This window comes from Ambystoma mexicanum, chromosome 3q (genome assembly GCF_040938575.1).
Source record: "Ambystoma mexicanum isolate Mex_15411 chromosome 3q, UKY_AmexF1_1, whole genome shotgun sequence".
Taxonomy (NCBI): domain Eukaryota; kingdom Metazoa; phylum Chordata; class Amphibia; order Caudata; family Ambystomatidae; genus Ambystoma; species Ambystoma mexicanum.
In genome coordinates this window covers 452,030,960-452,046,968 of record NC_090926.1, presented here as the reverse complement: position 1 = coordinate 452,046,968, position 16,009 = coordinate 452,030,960, and the positions used below count along the sequence as shown (strand labels likewise).

The 16,009-nt window shown below is 44.3% G+C and overlaps 1 protein-coding gene across 1 annotated transcript in view; it reads right to left on the bottom strand.

Moving 5' to 3' along the window:
* The window catches only part of DIAPH1 (diaphanous related formin 1), a 1,645,861-nt gene that overhangs the window by 951,976 nt on the left and 677,876 nt on the right, over positions 1 to 16,009 (bottom strand). Inside the window, exons 9-11 of the mRNA XM_069654133.1 lie at positions 15,012 to 15,120; positions 12,671 to 12,781; positions 12,240 to 12,358 (exon numbers count right to left, since the gene is read on the bottom strand). Coding sequence (XP_069510234.1) covers positions 12,240 to 12,358; positions 12,671 to 12,781; positions 15,012 to 15,120 — 339 coding nt within the window. The remainder of the gene's footprint in view (positions 1 to 12,239; positions 12,359 to 12,670; positions 12,782 to 15,011; positions 15,121 to 16,009) is intronic.

Below are 16,009 nucleotides of genomic sequence, written 5' to 3'. Positions count from 1 at the left end.
ATCTCTTCTTGTCTAACCACCATCTTCTTCTGGTTCTGCGGGTCAAAAAAGCAACTGTTGGCCGCAGGGCTTTTTCAGTTGCGGCCCCATCTCTGTGGACTTCTCTTCCCTTGGCCATAAGACTATTGGATGATTATTCCAAGTTTTAGAAAGTTCTTAAGACATTTCTTTTTCCTAAATAGTTTTTCTCCCCGTTTCTCTCACCTTGTAGTTATGTAGGACTCTTTGGGGTTACTTCATCAGCGCCAAGATACTGTAGTGCGCTTTACAGGATTTGCTAACATAATGTGCATAGTGTTTATGTCCATTCCAAGGAAGGAGAAATATCTCCCAGGAAATCATACTGCTCATCTCTACAGAGGTCTGCATGATGTGCCTTATCCTGTGTGGCAAAACGATCCACCATTCTCCACCATATATGAAAGTTCCCACAAGTTGGGTGCTTGTGTGTGCTTGCTAAGAAAATTCACACACAGGTTCTGTGTATTTGCTAGGTGAGTCACCTACTAGTAAGAGGCTGACTAGTTCAATGCCATAATTGAAAGTCCAATGTGCACAACTAATGTGAACTGGTTAAACGCTTGATGACAGAAAACAGTTGCGTTATCAGCAAAACACTAGGTCTATCGAGCTCCTGGTGCAGAAGAGGAAGAGCGAAAGAAGTAAGGTTGCCGTGAGTTCTGCAAAATTGATGTGGAATCCTTTGTTCGGTGGTGGTTCATACACGCTTTGCACTTGCAGGAACAGCATCATGGCTACTCATCATTAAATACAGTTATCAGCTGAACTGGATATCTTTGGTTCTGGGATGTGGAAAATTACTTTTGCCTTCTAGGTTTGACTCCTGAGCTCACAAACAAAGTTCACCTGAGTTCAATCTGACTATGACAAAGGTAGACAGAGGTTGACTGTACTGTTTGCAACTGGAGGCAAAGCACAGCTCAGTGTTGCTTTTATGCAGTTGATTGAAAAGAACCAAAAGGCATGGTGATAGGAGGCCTAATGATTAATATTGTAAGAGTAGTGTCAGAACGATAGAGAATTCGTGAAATCAGACTGCAGGTAGCACCAGAGCTGGGATGACCATGTTGTGAATCCAAAACCAGGCCTAGATAGCAGGGTCTCTGAACGGGAATGAAGGTAGATCTAACAGGGTAAAATAAAATTCCACGTCGAATGAACAAACAAGGATGCCTCCGAAGAGTAGGGCCTGGAGGAGCCCATCAATGAGATACAATGATCTTGCGGTTTCCTCATTTACAATCTGCAGAATGTAATTAGAAGAATAGAGGACATCAGGTCTGAAAGCACCTTGAATTATCTGAGAATGGCTGGTCTTAAATCATAAGAGGATTGCCATCCCCCAGATGCCATCAATCCTGCAATGTTTTACATATCCAGTAGCACTCCCAGAAAGTGAATGCATTTTTTCTTCCCATGAGGATTTTGCCAGATTCATTAAAAGTACTATATGCTGGAACAGGTGCAAACACTGCATGAAGGGCACAGAAAGCGTGTTCATTCTTGACGTGAAGCCTTTCTCTGCATAGACACACACAATCTATAGCCCTATACCTTTGTTGAATATTCTAGATACTGAGTGCAGTCTGAATACCAGAACCTTCAATTACCAATGCTCCTCTCCCATATGGAGATGGCGTTTTTGGAAACGTGGTCTCCTTCCCTGCCAGGTGCTATGGAGACCAACAGTTGGTCCGTTTTTGAGCATATGAGATTTGCAAGTACAACGCTTCGATGCCACCTTGGAGGCGGGTTGGAAATGGGAGGATGGAGTCTCTTTATTCCCTCCATGAACGCCTTAATGACCGACATTTTCCACCAGGACACCTTATTCTGAGAAGTGGTGTACACAAATAGAGCCGGTAGGTAAACTTTGATGGGAGTTGAAAACTATTCCCCCGAGTCTAGTAGGTGGAACATGTCATGAAGAATGTGTGGAGTACAATCTATAGGATTTATTTGTTTTGACTGGCACCATATTACAAATCTCTTCCACTTGTTAAAGTAACAGAGCCTAGTGTTTGGTTTGCGTGTCTCTTTGAGACGAACAAGTTACTTACCCCTGGTAACGTTCTTTTGACTGGATGTTCCTCCAATGTATTCCTCATCTTTGACATGTAGTGTCCACAGCTTGCTGCTTCGGAAATTATCCGGCAGAAGGTGCATTGGGTCAATGTCCCACTAAGGCCTCCATCGAGGGTGATGTCATCAGATATTATAAGTTGCACGCACTGTGCCTGTTGTCACAGTTCATTTTTTCCCCCCCCTCCTTGTGAGGCAGAAGTGACCACAAATCGGGCCTGACCGTACCCAGCCTTGTTGGAACGAAAGCTGTAATAGCATGGGAAATTCTACAGAGGGGTAGGTTGGGAGGGCGATGAGGAATACGTTGGAGGAACAGCCAGTCGAAAGAACGTTACCAGGGGGTAAGTAACTTGTTCTTCAAATGGATTGTGTCCAACGTATTCCTCAACTTTGACAGACTCCCAAAGCAGTATCTATGTCAGGAGGAGGGTGAAGAATTTTGTAGATTAGAAATGAAAGGGCAGAGTAAAGCACTGCCTTACCAAACACCACATCCTGAGCATGGGAAGTATCCGGGGAATAATGCTTAGGAAACGTGTGTATCGAAGACCACGTTGCAGCATCACAGATGTTCTTGATAGAGACACCCCTTTGTAGGGCTGTCGACGCAGCCATGCCTCTGGTGGAATGAGCGCGCAAGCCCTCAGAAGGCTCCTTGCCCGCCAATCTATAGCATTCAGAAATAGTGAGGATGATCCACCTAACAAGGTCTGTTTAGAAACAGCCTGGCCTAGCTTGCGCCCTGCATAGAGCCGGTCATCCACTCTCACCTTGGACATTCTGGAAATATAAAAGCTTAATGCTCTCCTAGGGTCAAACCTATGAAGCCTTTCCTCCTCCTTACTAGGATATGGAGGAGGATACAAGGCAGGTCGTACAATTTTCTGACTTAAGTGAAAGTTAAAATCTACCTTAGGTAGGAAGGAAGGTCTGACTCAACATACCCCTGTCCTTATGGAATACAGTAAAGGGTGGCTTAGAAGAAAGTGCCTGCAATTTGCTCACTCTATGTACAGATGCAATAGCCACCAATAGAATAGTCTTAAAGGTCAACAACCCGAACGGACATGAGTGCAATGGTTCAAATAGAGCACCCATCAGAAACTTTAAGACCAATTTAAGGTCCCAAACCGGAACATGAAACAGTGATGGCGGGAACACATTTGTGAGCCCTTTTAGAAACTGATTAACCAGTGGAAATTTTAAAATAAGATCATTTTTCGGATGAGCGCTTAAAGATTGAGAGCGCTGCTAGGTAACCTTTAATGGTTCCCACCTGAAGACCGTTGTGTGGCAAAGAAAGCAAAAAGGATAGAACATTCAGAGTTGAACATTGAAAAGGATGAACATTCTTATCCCAGCACCCGTCACAGAACTTATTCCAACGGCAACTGGCCAAAAGCAACACCTCCATCACGTTATCCAGGAGGTCCCAATCCTTGTATCTCAACCTTTCAGAAACCATATGTGAAGGTGGAGAGTCCTGACCTCTGGATGGAGAACCTGACCCTCCTCTCGCGAGAGAAGAACTTCTCTTTGGGGTAGACTTATCGGAAGACAGATGGACATGTCTAGAAGGTCCGGGCACCACAATCTCCTGGCGGAATCCGGAGCAATGAGGATCATGTGGGTCCCGAACCCTCTCAACCTCCTGGGAACTTGAGGGATGACAGGGACAGAAGGAAACTCATGCAGAAGCAGGAATTCCCAGTCCACCACGAACGTGTCTCCAAGAGCTCCTCTCTGAGGAAATTCCCTTGAGCAGTACTGCTCGCCCTTCCAGTTGGCACCGGTCGTGAACAGATCCACTTGAGGGGGTCGCCAAAGGGCGAAGATCTCCTGAAGGACTTCCTGAGCTAGTTCCCACTCGTGGGAGACTTTCTTTGCCTGCTCAGAGCATCCACCGCCGCATTCTCCTCTCCGGCTAGGTGAATCACTGCCATGGAGATTCCCTCTTAAATTGCCCAGTACCAGAGCTGCATTGCCTCTCTGCACAGTGACCCTACGCCTCCTCTCTTGTTGAGGTAATGCATGGCCACTGCGTTGTCCATCATTATCCGGACATTCTTTCCCCGTACAGGCAGCAGGAAAGCCTGCAGTGCTAGCCCGATTGCTCACAGCTCTAAAAGGTTGATGTGTAGTCTGACTCTGATGGAGACCAATGACTGCTGATGGACAAGGAGCGAGCTCGCCACTATTCATCTCCGGCCATGGTTGACAAAAAGGTTCTCCCTTCATAAGAATTTCATCGCAGGCCCCCCCACAGGAGATCCTGTGATTCCCTGACTGGATTCTGACAGCAATCCGACATCGTGCCTGAGAACTGGGACCACTGAGTCCTGAGAGCCCATTGAAGGGATGGCATTCTCAGACGGGCCTCTGGCACCAGAAAAATGCAGGATGCCATGAGGCCGAACAACCTAAAGAATTCGAAGGACGGTAGACTGTGGGCACTCTGAAACTTAGTTACCATCTGGAGAATGTAGTGAGGCCTCACCCTGGGTGGCGAGCACTTCCCCAAGGATGTGTCCAAAGCAGCCCCGATGTACTGGAGCCATTGGGAAGTGGTCATTTGGGACTTATTGAAATTGAGGGAGAAGCCCAATCTGTGAAGGGAGTGGCAGGTAACGCTGAGATGAGCCAAGGATTGTTTGGGAGAACTTGCCCTAATCAGCCAATTGTCCAGATAGAGGTAGACGTGAATCCCCCCCCTCTCCTGAGATGCGCTGCCACAACCACCCTCAGTTTGGTGAATACCCTCGGGCAGAGGTCAAGCCGAATGGCAGGACTCGAAACTGATAGTGCGAGCCGCCAACGGCAAAACTTAGGTATTTCTTTTGCTGGAGATGGATCGGCACATGAAAATCAGCATCCTGAAGGTCCAAAGACACCAACCAATCCTGAAGTTGGAGGGCTGCCAGAAAGATCTGAGAAAGAGTGACCATCTTGAATTTGTCCCTCCTGAGGAACTCGTTCAAATTTCTCAAGTCCAAGATGGGTCTCAGTCCCCCGTCCTTTCTGGGGATAAAACAATTAAGGGGAGTACCATCCCTTGTTCCTCTCTGCTACATGCACTGTTTCTATAGCACCTTTCTCTAGCAGGGTTAATATTTCCTGCACAAGGAGCGGATCTGGAATCCTCAAAGAGTGTACTTCCGGTGGATTGGTGTGAGGCTTCTGAAGAAAAGGAAGGCAGTACATGTGGGCTATTGTTTCCAGAGCACAAGCACATGAAGTAATGGTTCACCATTCTTCTAGATGCTGAGACAGCCTGCCCCCCACAGGTGAACTGTGACAGAAGCCTCAGAGCGGTTTTGAAGCGGCGGTAGCAGAGAGACTGCTGCTTGAGCGGGCTTGGCACCTCCACCTCATCCACCACGAGGAAACTTACGTTGGCCTCTTTGACTAACCATTCCTCTCGCCCTTCAAAATGAGGTGTAGTAGTGAAAAGATATAACCCTCCATTGCTGTACAAAAGGCTGAGGCTGCCGAACAGCGGCGCCCAAAGACTTGGAGACTGCTTTAGAGGTCTGCAGTTTTCAGCCTTGCTGCCAAAAAGATGAGACCCGTCAAATGTCATGCTCAGGAGTCGAGCCTGCACATCCGGTCCAAAACCTGACTTCCAAAACCACGCATAGCTACGTATCACGGTGCTCGTAGCCATTGACCTGCTGACACTGTCTGACACCCAACCCAGACTGTAGGGATTCACACATGGCTTCCTTGCCGCCCTTAATAATAGCCAGGAAGTCCTCCCTTTCTTCCCCTTTGGGAATATGCTCAGCCGCCATAGATATGCACTCCCACAGAGTGTATGAAAATCTTGCCAAGGCACAAGCGGAGTTGGCCGATCTCAACGCCATACTCCCAGCCGGAAATACCTTGCGCGCCCCCATCCATCCACGCGCTTATCGTCCCTATCTGGAGGGATGGTAGGGTACGCAGCCTGCTTCGAGGTAGCCGTGGCTGCTTGGACCAGCAGACACTCAGAAGTGGGATGAGAGGACAGATGGCCAGGGTCACTACTGGAGGTGCATTATTTTCTTGTCAGAGACTTGTTCACCGCCGGATTAGTCTCCAGGGTTTCCCCAATTTCTAGTCACCCTGTTCCTCAGAGCCACATGAAATGGCAATATTGGATCCATAGGGGGACCCTGAACCAAAATGTCTGCGAGATCATCCTGATCATACTGAGCAGGAGGTCTAGACCAGTCAAAATAATCCACAACTCTCGACATAAGCCATCTGTAAGAGGAGTCGGCATGCTCTCATGGGTCAGATTTGCCGAACTCCAGCTCTGGAGAAGTGTCTATAACACTTGCATTATGCAAGGTATCACAAAGATCCTGCATCTTACTCTCCTCCGAGATGAGGCAGTGTGGCACATTAGGGGTCCCAAACTGGTGACCAAAAAGAGCATCATCCACATCAGGATGTTCCTCCTCTTCAAAAAAGGAGTTGAGGGACTTAAAGCATTTCTTTGGCAGAGGAGTACACCTTTTCTCAGGTATAGCAGCCAAGGGCTTCAAAGTCGTCGACTTCGACTTAGAAATCGCCTTTTTTGGAGGTTCCACTGACAGCAGGGGCAGTGCCAGCAAAATCGTCACCAAAGGCGTTGACAACGGTGCCGAAGGCATGAAGGGTCTGACCGGGGTGGAAGACCAGACAGGCACTATCGACTGGCGTATTGCTGATGTCGAAAGCTCCGAGGGTTTGGACGGTTTCGATGGAGACAAAGACCGTGACCTCACTTCACGTCTCGAACGATCCTTCGATACCTTTTCCGGACGGGACCTCCAAGGCTCCCGATGAGAATCATGCCGTTTACTCTGGCTCGAAGGCGCGCAAGTATCCGGTCGAGACCGTTCCCTGCCGGCTTGAAAAGAAGGCACAGACGGGGACTTGTCCTGCTTTTCAAAAATGGTGTTGATTTTTTGGACGAGCAACTCACCCTCTCGTGGTGCCGCCTGAAGAAGACGAGGAAGGCGACCAGTGATGCCTTCTCCACGAGCGCTTCGACGAGGACGAGTGGTGGGACCCACTCCTGGACCTTGAACACTTAAGCCCTCTTCCTCTGAGGAGTCTTGCCTCTCGACTCATCGGTCTAAGGCGCAGAAGGTAGGGTCTTATGGGGCTTGGACACCTTGCCTACCTTGAGCTTCCCCTTCGGTCCAGCAAGGCCTTTCCAGTCATCGACTGGCACTTGGAGCACGTATCCGTGTCATGGCCCTCGCCGAGGCACCACAGGCAGACTCAATGCGAATCCGTGATGGACATCTTGGAGCCGCAGTCCGGGCATTTCCTGAATCCGGACCAAGGTGTCGACGGAGGCCTTTGAGGGACATCTGCCGAAAAATTCCTGAAACAGCGAGCTGTGGACACTACATGTCAGAGATGAGGAATACGTCGGAGGACACAATCCATTCGAATGTCCATACATCTTTGAGGTAGTTTGCAATGTCCAAATTCTAGGACTTCAGGAGCCAAGCTGCCAAGTTCATAGACTGAGGTTGAGGGTGTAACCTTGTCCCCCGTGCTGTGCGAGTACGTTGTATGGGCACAGGAGTTTGATTGGATCGCACATCACCAGTTTGCGCAGATGTGGAAAACAAGGACTACTAACCCACATAGGAGTTACTAGGATTAGAGTTACTTGTTCCTTGTGCATTTTGTTGACTACTTTGCTCATTGGTGGAGTTGGGGGGAAAATCATAGGCAAATTTCGCTGACCAGTTATCCATAGTGTGTTCCCCTTGGAATTATTGGGGAAACATGGATGCAAAGTTTGGGCATTGTGTGTTTTGTCTTGTGGTGAACAAGTCTAGAGGGGGTGCCCCCATAGTGTGAAGATTTTGTGTACAATATCTTTGTCGAGCTGCCACTCGTGCTCTTCTGGTAGAGGATCTCTGCTTAGGGAGTCTGCCAGAGAAATGAGTTCCTCTGGAACATGTGATATTAAAAACATGCCCGCTTGAGTGCCCACGTCCAAATTTTTGTTGTGCTAACCTGGACAGACTTGGAGAGTGTGTTCCCCCCTGTTTGTTTGTGTAAAACATGGCGGTGGTGCTCTCTGTGAGGACTTGAACTGTCTGGCCTGACAGTGCACTTGGAAAGCTTGTAGCGCTTTGAGCACTGCTACTAGTTCCAGAAGAGTTATGTGGTTCTGTGATGTGATCTGCGTCCACAGGCCATGTGCTGTGTTGTGAAAGTAATGAGCTCCCCACTTGGTGAGTGATGCGTCTGTAGTGAGAATTGCCTGCACTGAAGGATTGTGAAAAGGTTTCCCTTTTACATGTTCTCCTTTGTCCACCAGCGTAGAGCTTGTACTGGTGTTAGCAAAACCACCACCAGATCGTCCCACTGACCACTTGCCTGAGACTACTGTTTCGCTAACCATTCTTGCATTGGACCATGCGCAGTTGTGCATGTGGGACCAGGTAAATGGTCATCATCCGAAGCAAACGCATTGCTTTGCGTACGGTTATTTGGTGACCGGCCATATACGGAGGTATTTGCAGCAGTATGTTTTGTACTCTTTCATTTGATGGAAAGATTAGACCCTCTTCTGTTTTTTATGACAGCTCCTAAGAACTGTTTGGTCTTGTTTGGAATGAGACTTGATTTCTTCTCGTTGATTGAGAATCCCAATTTGAACAAGAGACGGATTGTTCTCTGGGTATTCTGCTTGCAAATTTGGGGTAGGGAGGTGATTCCCCTGTGATCAGCTAGTGGTCCAGATAAGGATACACTGGGATTGATTCCCTGCGTAGGTGTGCTGCCACTACCACCAATACCTTGGTAAATATCATTGGAGCTGAGGCTATGCCGAAGGGTAGTACCTTGAACTGGTAGTGTTGTTTCGCTATTCTGAAACACAAGAACCTTCTGTTCGCTGGGAACATTGAAATATGAAAGTATGCATCTTTCATATCCAAGGTTGCCATGTAGTCCCCCTGCTTCAGCAGTAGGATTACCTCCTGTAGCGTTGTCATGCATACTTTTTGTGGCTTGACATGGGTGTTCCCCGGGCACACGTCTAGGACAGGGAGAATCGTTAATTCTTTCTTTGGCACAAGGAAGTACATTGAATAAATACCCTTGTTTACCTGTTTCTATGGCTTCCTTTAGAAGCAGCACCTTTACCTCTTGCAGTAGGATTCGTTGTTCTTTCTTGAAGGTGTGCCTTTGTCTTGGTGGGTGATTGGATGGTTGTTAGATCGGCTCTATACAATAACTGCTCGACACGGTGGAAAGTACCCACTTGGGTAAAGTGTGAAATACAGTCTCCTACAGGAGTGACATGGGAAGGAACCTGTAGCGGGTGGTCATTGTTTGGGGGGGTGAGCCTCCTGAGGAGGAGGAGGAGGAGGAGGAGATGCCCCTACTTCGAGACCTTCTTTGGCCTCTTTGAAACCCCTGTTGCGAATTATCGAAAAGACAAAGAAATACTATTGTTTAAACTTTTTCTAAATAATGGTGACAGCCAAGAAGGAACTTGGCGCGATATATGCCTGACTATGATAGTCTAAAAAAAAAAAAAACGATCTCAGGGACCTCCACGCGTGAAACACCATCGGTACAGTAGACGTCACACTAGGGATAGTATTACTGGCACGCCCTGTTGACGTCCCTTTTCGAGTTTCGAAAACAAAAACTGTAATACTCCGCATCAACTACTAGATGTCAGCTTATGCATAGCATGTGATCTAAGCAGATTCCACAAGACTCATAAAATATCTTTTACACAACTAAGGTAAGGAGGCTGAAAGTATTTAAAGAGAGAATTCTATTTGTGCATTATGACTCCACATTGTTCAGCATGAATTCTCTCTTTAAATACATTCAACCTCCTTACCTTAAATGTGCAAAAGTTAAAAACAGTGTAAGGGAGGCGGGATGGGTTGTGGGAGATGGACTTTTGTATATTCACCACACCCACATGGACATCCTACCAACATTAATCAAAATAAAACCCCATTTCAACTTCAAAAGAATGCCTAATATTTATCTGGCCCTCGTGTATGAGATTTAATATCTGAAAAATAACTGTTGACCTATCTTCCCAAACAGCTGTTCTCCATTAAACCTTAACCTCCACATCGGGCCAGAAACCATGGCATTTCAGCCATTATCTTTAGAGGAACATGTAGTTATCCATATAATGGAACCCCGTGTCCGCCACATGCATGGCTGCCTTCTTTGCCAGTTTGTTGGAGAGTCAGCCTTCCAGCAAGATGTAATTAGATTTTTGTTGTTTGGCTCCAGGGCAGAGGAAATCATGGTCAACATGCTATCCCACTAATCCCCGTCATAACTGGTGAGAATCATTGTTGCACTAGAGGCCCCATCTGTTAAGGAGTACATTATGACAATCTTCTGGTTAACGCTCCCTGATTTCCTTGCATCTTTATCTGGGGACACTGATGTTCTGGATGCTAGATTGGTCATGCCTCCCAGCTGCAGCTGACAGCACAGAATTTGCCATTGTGGTCAAATTTACAGATTCGGGGTTTATTAGCCACTTTTACTCCCTAAAAACAGGCAAATACTTGCAAAAAGAAGAACGGATTAAAAATATTCCCAACCAAAAATAGGAAACACACTTGTGTCACTCTGATTACACCCACACAGCGCCATGGCTGTTTGGACCAGTGGTACACGTAGTGCTGCAGGAAGAAGCTCTACTATTATTACTGCCTGCTCAAAAGAGGGGAAAATGTATGCATGAACAAGTAGGTGCAAAGAAATATTTATTACAAAAAATGTCTTCTTTACAGTTAAAACACATTTTTACTTGCTTATAAAATACTCTTTGGGAATAGGACTTTTACTCTCTAAAATTCTGTTGTAATCCCAAATTGAAAAAATAGCAAGTAAAATACTCCCACTTCAAATCTGGAGCACTGATTGAGGGACCACTAAAAGGCACAGGAACATCTTCAGAGGACTCATTGTTTCTGAAACTAGCTACTTTGCTCTACTACTGTAATGTATCACAAACCATTACATGACATTCTAAAAACACTCTGGACTTCAATCTCATAACAGTGCGTGTATATGATAGCGTCATGAACCAATGGCGAGCAGTGGAGACACTTCCAGTGTCTGACTTTCCATGATTGCCCCAGCTCTCAGAACAGTCAGCATTAATTACCATTGAGAAGATTTTTTTTAAATTCAGTTTAGTCTCAGAAAAAAAAGGAAACAGCAGATGAGAAAACCCTGAACATTTTTGAATGACCTTGTCAAACTTTAGTAATTGCTCAGAAGATCTTTCTGCTGGCCGAGGGGAAGAACGACCAAACTGCTTTTTTGATAAGCAGCTTTCTGTGACAGTAAATGCAGACCCACCTTCAGAGGAAAACACTTTTCAAGGCACATCTGTATAAAAGTGTTCTGTTAAACTGTATTCTACATTAAATAACACCCATGGCAATACAGAATTTAAAATGAAGCCTAAGGTCCGGCCTTGGAGAAGTGAATATGCAGTACTTCTAAATATTAAGGAGACACACTTGACTGGAGAACACAGATGTTTCAAACAAAAACTCTTAACAAGCCATATTTCGACTTGGCAAAGGGGAATGGGTTGTGGGAGATTGACTTTTCTACATTGACCACAACCACATGGACATTTTATCAGCATTATTCAAAACGGAACCACATTTCAGCTTCAAAGGAATGACTAATATTTATCTGCATGATAAGACTAGGGGGCTTTATTCAAGTGAAGGCTTGATAACTCTCCATTTTGAAATGGCCACCTGCTACACAATACCAGGACAGCACTTTGAAGCAGATTTAACTTCCTGCGAACGCATCCCATAAAATTACCCACCACAACAGTAGAACATTTACAACACGTGCCTTCCTGCTACACAATACCAGGACAGAAGCTTTGAAACAGATTTAACTATCCACATCACATTACATTACCAAACAGCAGCAGTAAATTTACGATCTGTGCTGCCCCACCCCACTCTTCCCAGTCGGTCAGTCAACACATTTCTAGTTCAGTAAAGCGCATTGTTATGTATCTGTATTGTTGTATACCTCTGTAAAGTGTTCTGTTGCTTCTCGAAGCCAGGTCTGTGCTCAATAAATACAATAATGATAATAATAATAAAGGATATTCCATTTCTATACGGACGTCATCAAGGCGGCCCTTTAAGTCATCAGAATCGCCTTCGCTGTGCTCATCAAATACAGCAAGCTGTAACTTCAGGTCCTCATTCTCAATTGTATGAAGCTCCTATTAAAAAAGAAAAAAAGAAACAAAATTGTGGGTTGACACAATTTGTAAATGAATATGCCCACTTCTACCCCATTAATAAAATGCACTACTGAATTTGACCTACCTAAAAGCAATCCTTAGCTAAACACAAAACCTGGAAGAAATATTCCCCAATACAAGCACACTTTCTCAGATTGTTAAATGGAATCCCAGATGTGTCTAGAGAACAATACAACTCTCAAAATAAGTCAGCAACAGAGAAACCGCCTACTATTCAATATCCTTGTGCACCCAAATCAAAACTCCTCCAATACAAGAAAAATAACTTACCTTGAGGATATGGCTCAGGCCAGACCGCATCAGTTCACTGCGAATGTGTACTCGAAAATCCAACTCGTCTGCCTGAGTTATCAAAGCGTTGATTAACAGCAAACAGCTCACCTAAAAAAAAGGAGACCTTTAAATCTATGATGCATAAATATTACTGTACTTAAACATCTAAAAAAACGAATTGTTTGCCTAAAGTGCTTTCAATAGATCTTCTGTCATAAGTGGTTGCACAACAGAGTTAACTTTATGGGCAAAATGTTGATAACAATCTTTATTTGCACTGCAATAAATACCTTAAGAACTGGAGTTTTTTCTTTACTTCAGGAGAAACCCCCTATGCTACATTGACAACAAACAACCGAAATCTCCCAAAACCTCACCTAGCATATATATATATATATATTTTTTTTTTTTTAAAGGCAGAAACACTTGCAAACCAGTGAGTTATATAAAATTAATTGTTCAATTAATTTCTGTTTACACATACAAATGTTTCCAAAGGCTCCCAAAGGTTTAGTGATTTTCTCACGAGTTTGAGTGGCAGAACGTCTCCAGCACCAAATTCATGTGCATCCGACTTAAAACTGCATGCTCCCAGACCAGACGGCAGTTCACAATTGTTGAAATGTACCATTTAAAGGACAGTGCATTCAGAAAATATCAGAACAAAAGGGATTTACATTATAATGGTCTCAGATTCTTTGCAGAATGCTTGGCACAAAAAGCACATTTGGTTTATTTATGTGGTCTGTAAGAACAAGACCTGCAAACACTAGAGCTTGCGTTTTTCCAAATCCTACCCCAAGAGATTTGTTCAGTTTTTATAAATGAATGATGGTTATTAAAGAATGCCCTTTCTCTGGCAAATATGAAGATACCTATCGGTACTTGAGACATGGGTTACTTCAAGCTGTATGTGCAGAGTGATAGGATGAGCTCAGTTTTAAATGGGCATCCCTAAAGCACTTTCCGACTGCCATCCATCAATAGTTCATCTAAAAACTGTAAAATATTGAAATGCAATTTGTTGCAAGAAGACCAGATGAGCATTTTCATGAGATCAATTGAGGAGAGTGGGCACAAGTCAAAAATTGAAGCTGCCTTAGTCGGTTCAGGGCAGATACCCAATCCAGGATCCACTTTCCCTTCAAAGGCTTTGAGATAAATTCACAGTGGACTGACAGGACAATACAACAAATAGTTAAAAAGACATAATAAAACAACAAATCAAAGAAACTGAAAGTGCTGGATTTGTTGTATAAGGTTTATGACTTGTCAATGTTTAATGACGTTGTATAAGGAACAAAAACCTCACTATTTCATGCATTTTAAACAAAAGGAGAAGATAAAATCCTAGAAGACAAAAATTGCAAACAAAGCCCGTATAAACCAAGAACCACCTGCTGCATACTCATGTTCCAAAGAGGGTCACAGTCACAAGCAGTCCTATCTGTTCACATGATGGGCAAAGAACACTGCATTATCCACAATGTTAAAGTAAGTATGCCAACAACAAGGCAGACATGCTACCAATTATCCAGGACCCGTAGTAAATCTATCATGAATCCAAGTGTGAATTCAGATCAATTTCCAAACACAAACTATCAATTCCAGCATGATTGCCATTAGGCAAACCACAGATCAAAGCAGATAACACAATATTTTATTTTTAAATGGTAGATGATGACCTTTAAAGGATTTACTAAATTGGAGAAAAAGAAAAGCGTTTAACTGGCAGTAGCAGAATTACAACTGTGGTTTGCAATGGCTGACTGAAGATTATTAGGATGCTGTGCTCTACCTCGACCTTACGACTTGGAAAAAGGTTGATGAAGTTTAACAGTTCCTGAAACAGACTCAGTTAATTATTCAAATAGGATTATCCAATTATTTCTTTTCCTCATGCATCTCAGGGACAGCAGAGCATCATGGAAAGTATTGCAGACTCCCTGTAAAGCTCTCCTTTAGAAATATTCGGGTCCACTGATTTTCTGAGACTGGGTATAGATCTGGGAAATCAAAGCTGCACCTGCCCCAATGAGCCATCTGTCCTCCGATTCCACTCTATCACAGGCTATTGTCTCCTACATAGAGAGGTCTGAGATGATCGTAACATGTAACATGTGGTATCTGGCTTCAACCCTGCTGACAGATGGCACCTTTGATTGCGCGCAATGCACTATGAGGTTTGAAAGACGCACCAAAATACAGACCGTGGCAACGCTCATGGTATTTTACCAAGATGGCAAAAGGATGACTTTTCTGATCACAAGGTGACAAAGCTTTAGTTTTTAAATTGCTAAAATCAGCATCTAGGAAATATCTAATAACTGCACAATACCTTCAGCACTACAGGAGTTCCACTTTTCAGACCATCCAGCAATGGTTTAAAGCGGTCCATCTCTTCCATTTCAGCCCGCACAGTCATAGCCTCGAGGACTCGCTCATTCCTTAAAAGAAATATACAGCATGTTACAACAGTTATTAACAGCCAAATAATGGAAACACTTGACCCACCCATAAGACAGTCCAAGGCATAGAGAACATCAGAGTTCTACAATAAGTGTTGTTGAAAGACAACTTTAGGGCCAAGAAGCCCCAAGCAAACCCTTCAAGATGAAACAATGTATTTCTTGATCGACAAAGATGAAGTTATATTGTAACAGGAGCACTAGACTTTAATTTTATCCCATACAAACATAATATTCTCCAAAACCAAGAGGCACCTTACAGGTGTGAAGGATGAGGACAGCCAAAATAACCCCCCCAACCCCAGTCTTCCCAAACGCATCATAGCATGTGACTGATCAATAGGCTTCTTTTCTACCAAAAGTGATTGGTTATGAAACAGTGACCAATGCCTCAATTTAGGAAAACAAAACAATCGGAGATGATATTGAGCATACCCTACGTGAAAGTAATCTATAACTCCACTGTTATTCAGTGTATATGGGGCTTTTAGGGGCATATAAAAACAAACTGAAGCTAAAAGTCTTAAAACTGGTTTATCTGATTAGATATATAATTTTTAAAGAAGGCGCCAGGAGAAGTATAGCATGTGAAGCTCAGTAGACCGACCCCCCCGCCCCATCGAAGATTATGACAGACTACAGTATTACAAAAACAATGGTTGGAGGACTATACATTTTAATTGATTTAAGCAAAGGAAGCAGTAAGGGTACTGTCAGGACAGTGCTTCATGATAATAGTGTGGTTGCTACCATTTGATGGAGTGAAAGTCTATCCGTACAATGTATGTATTCAGTCTAATTTCTGCCTTAAAATTACTATGGAACCTGTGACTCATTTCTCAACATGCAAAATGTCTTCGAACAAACA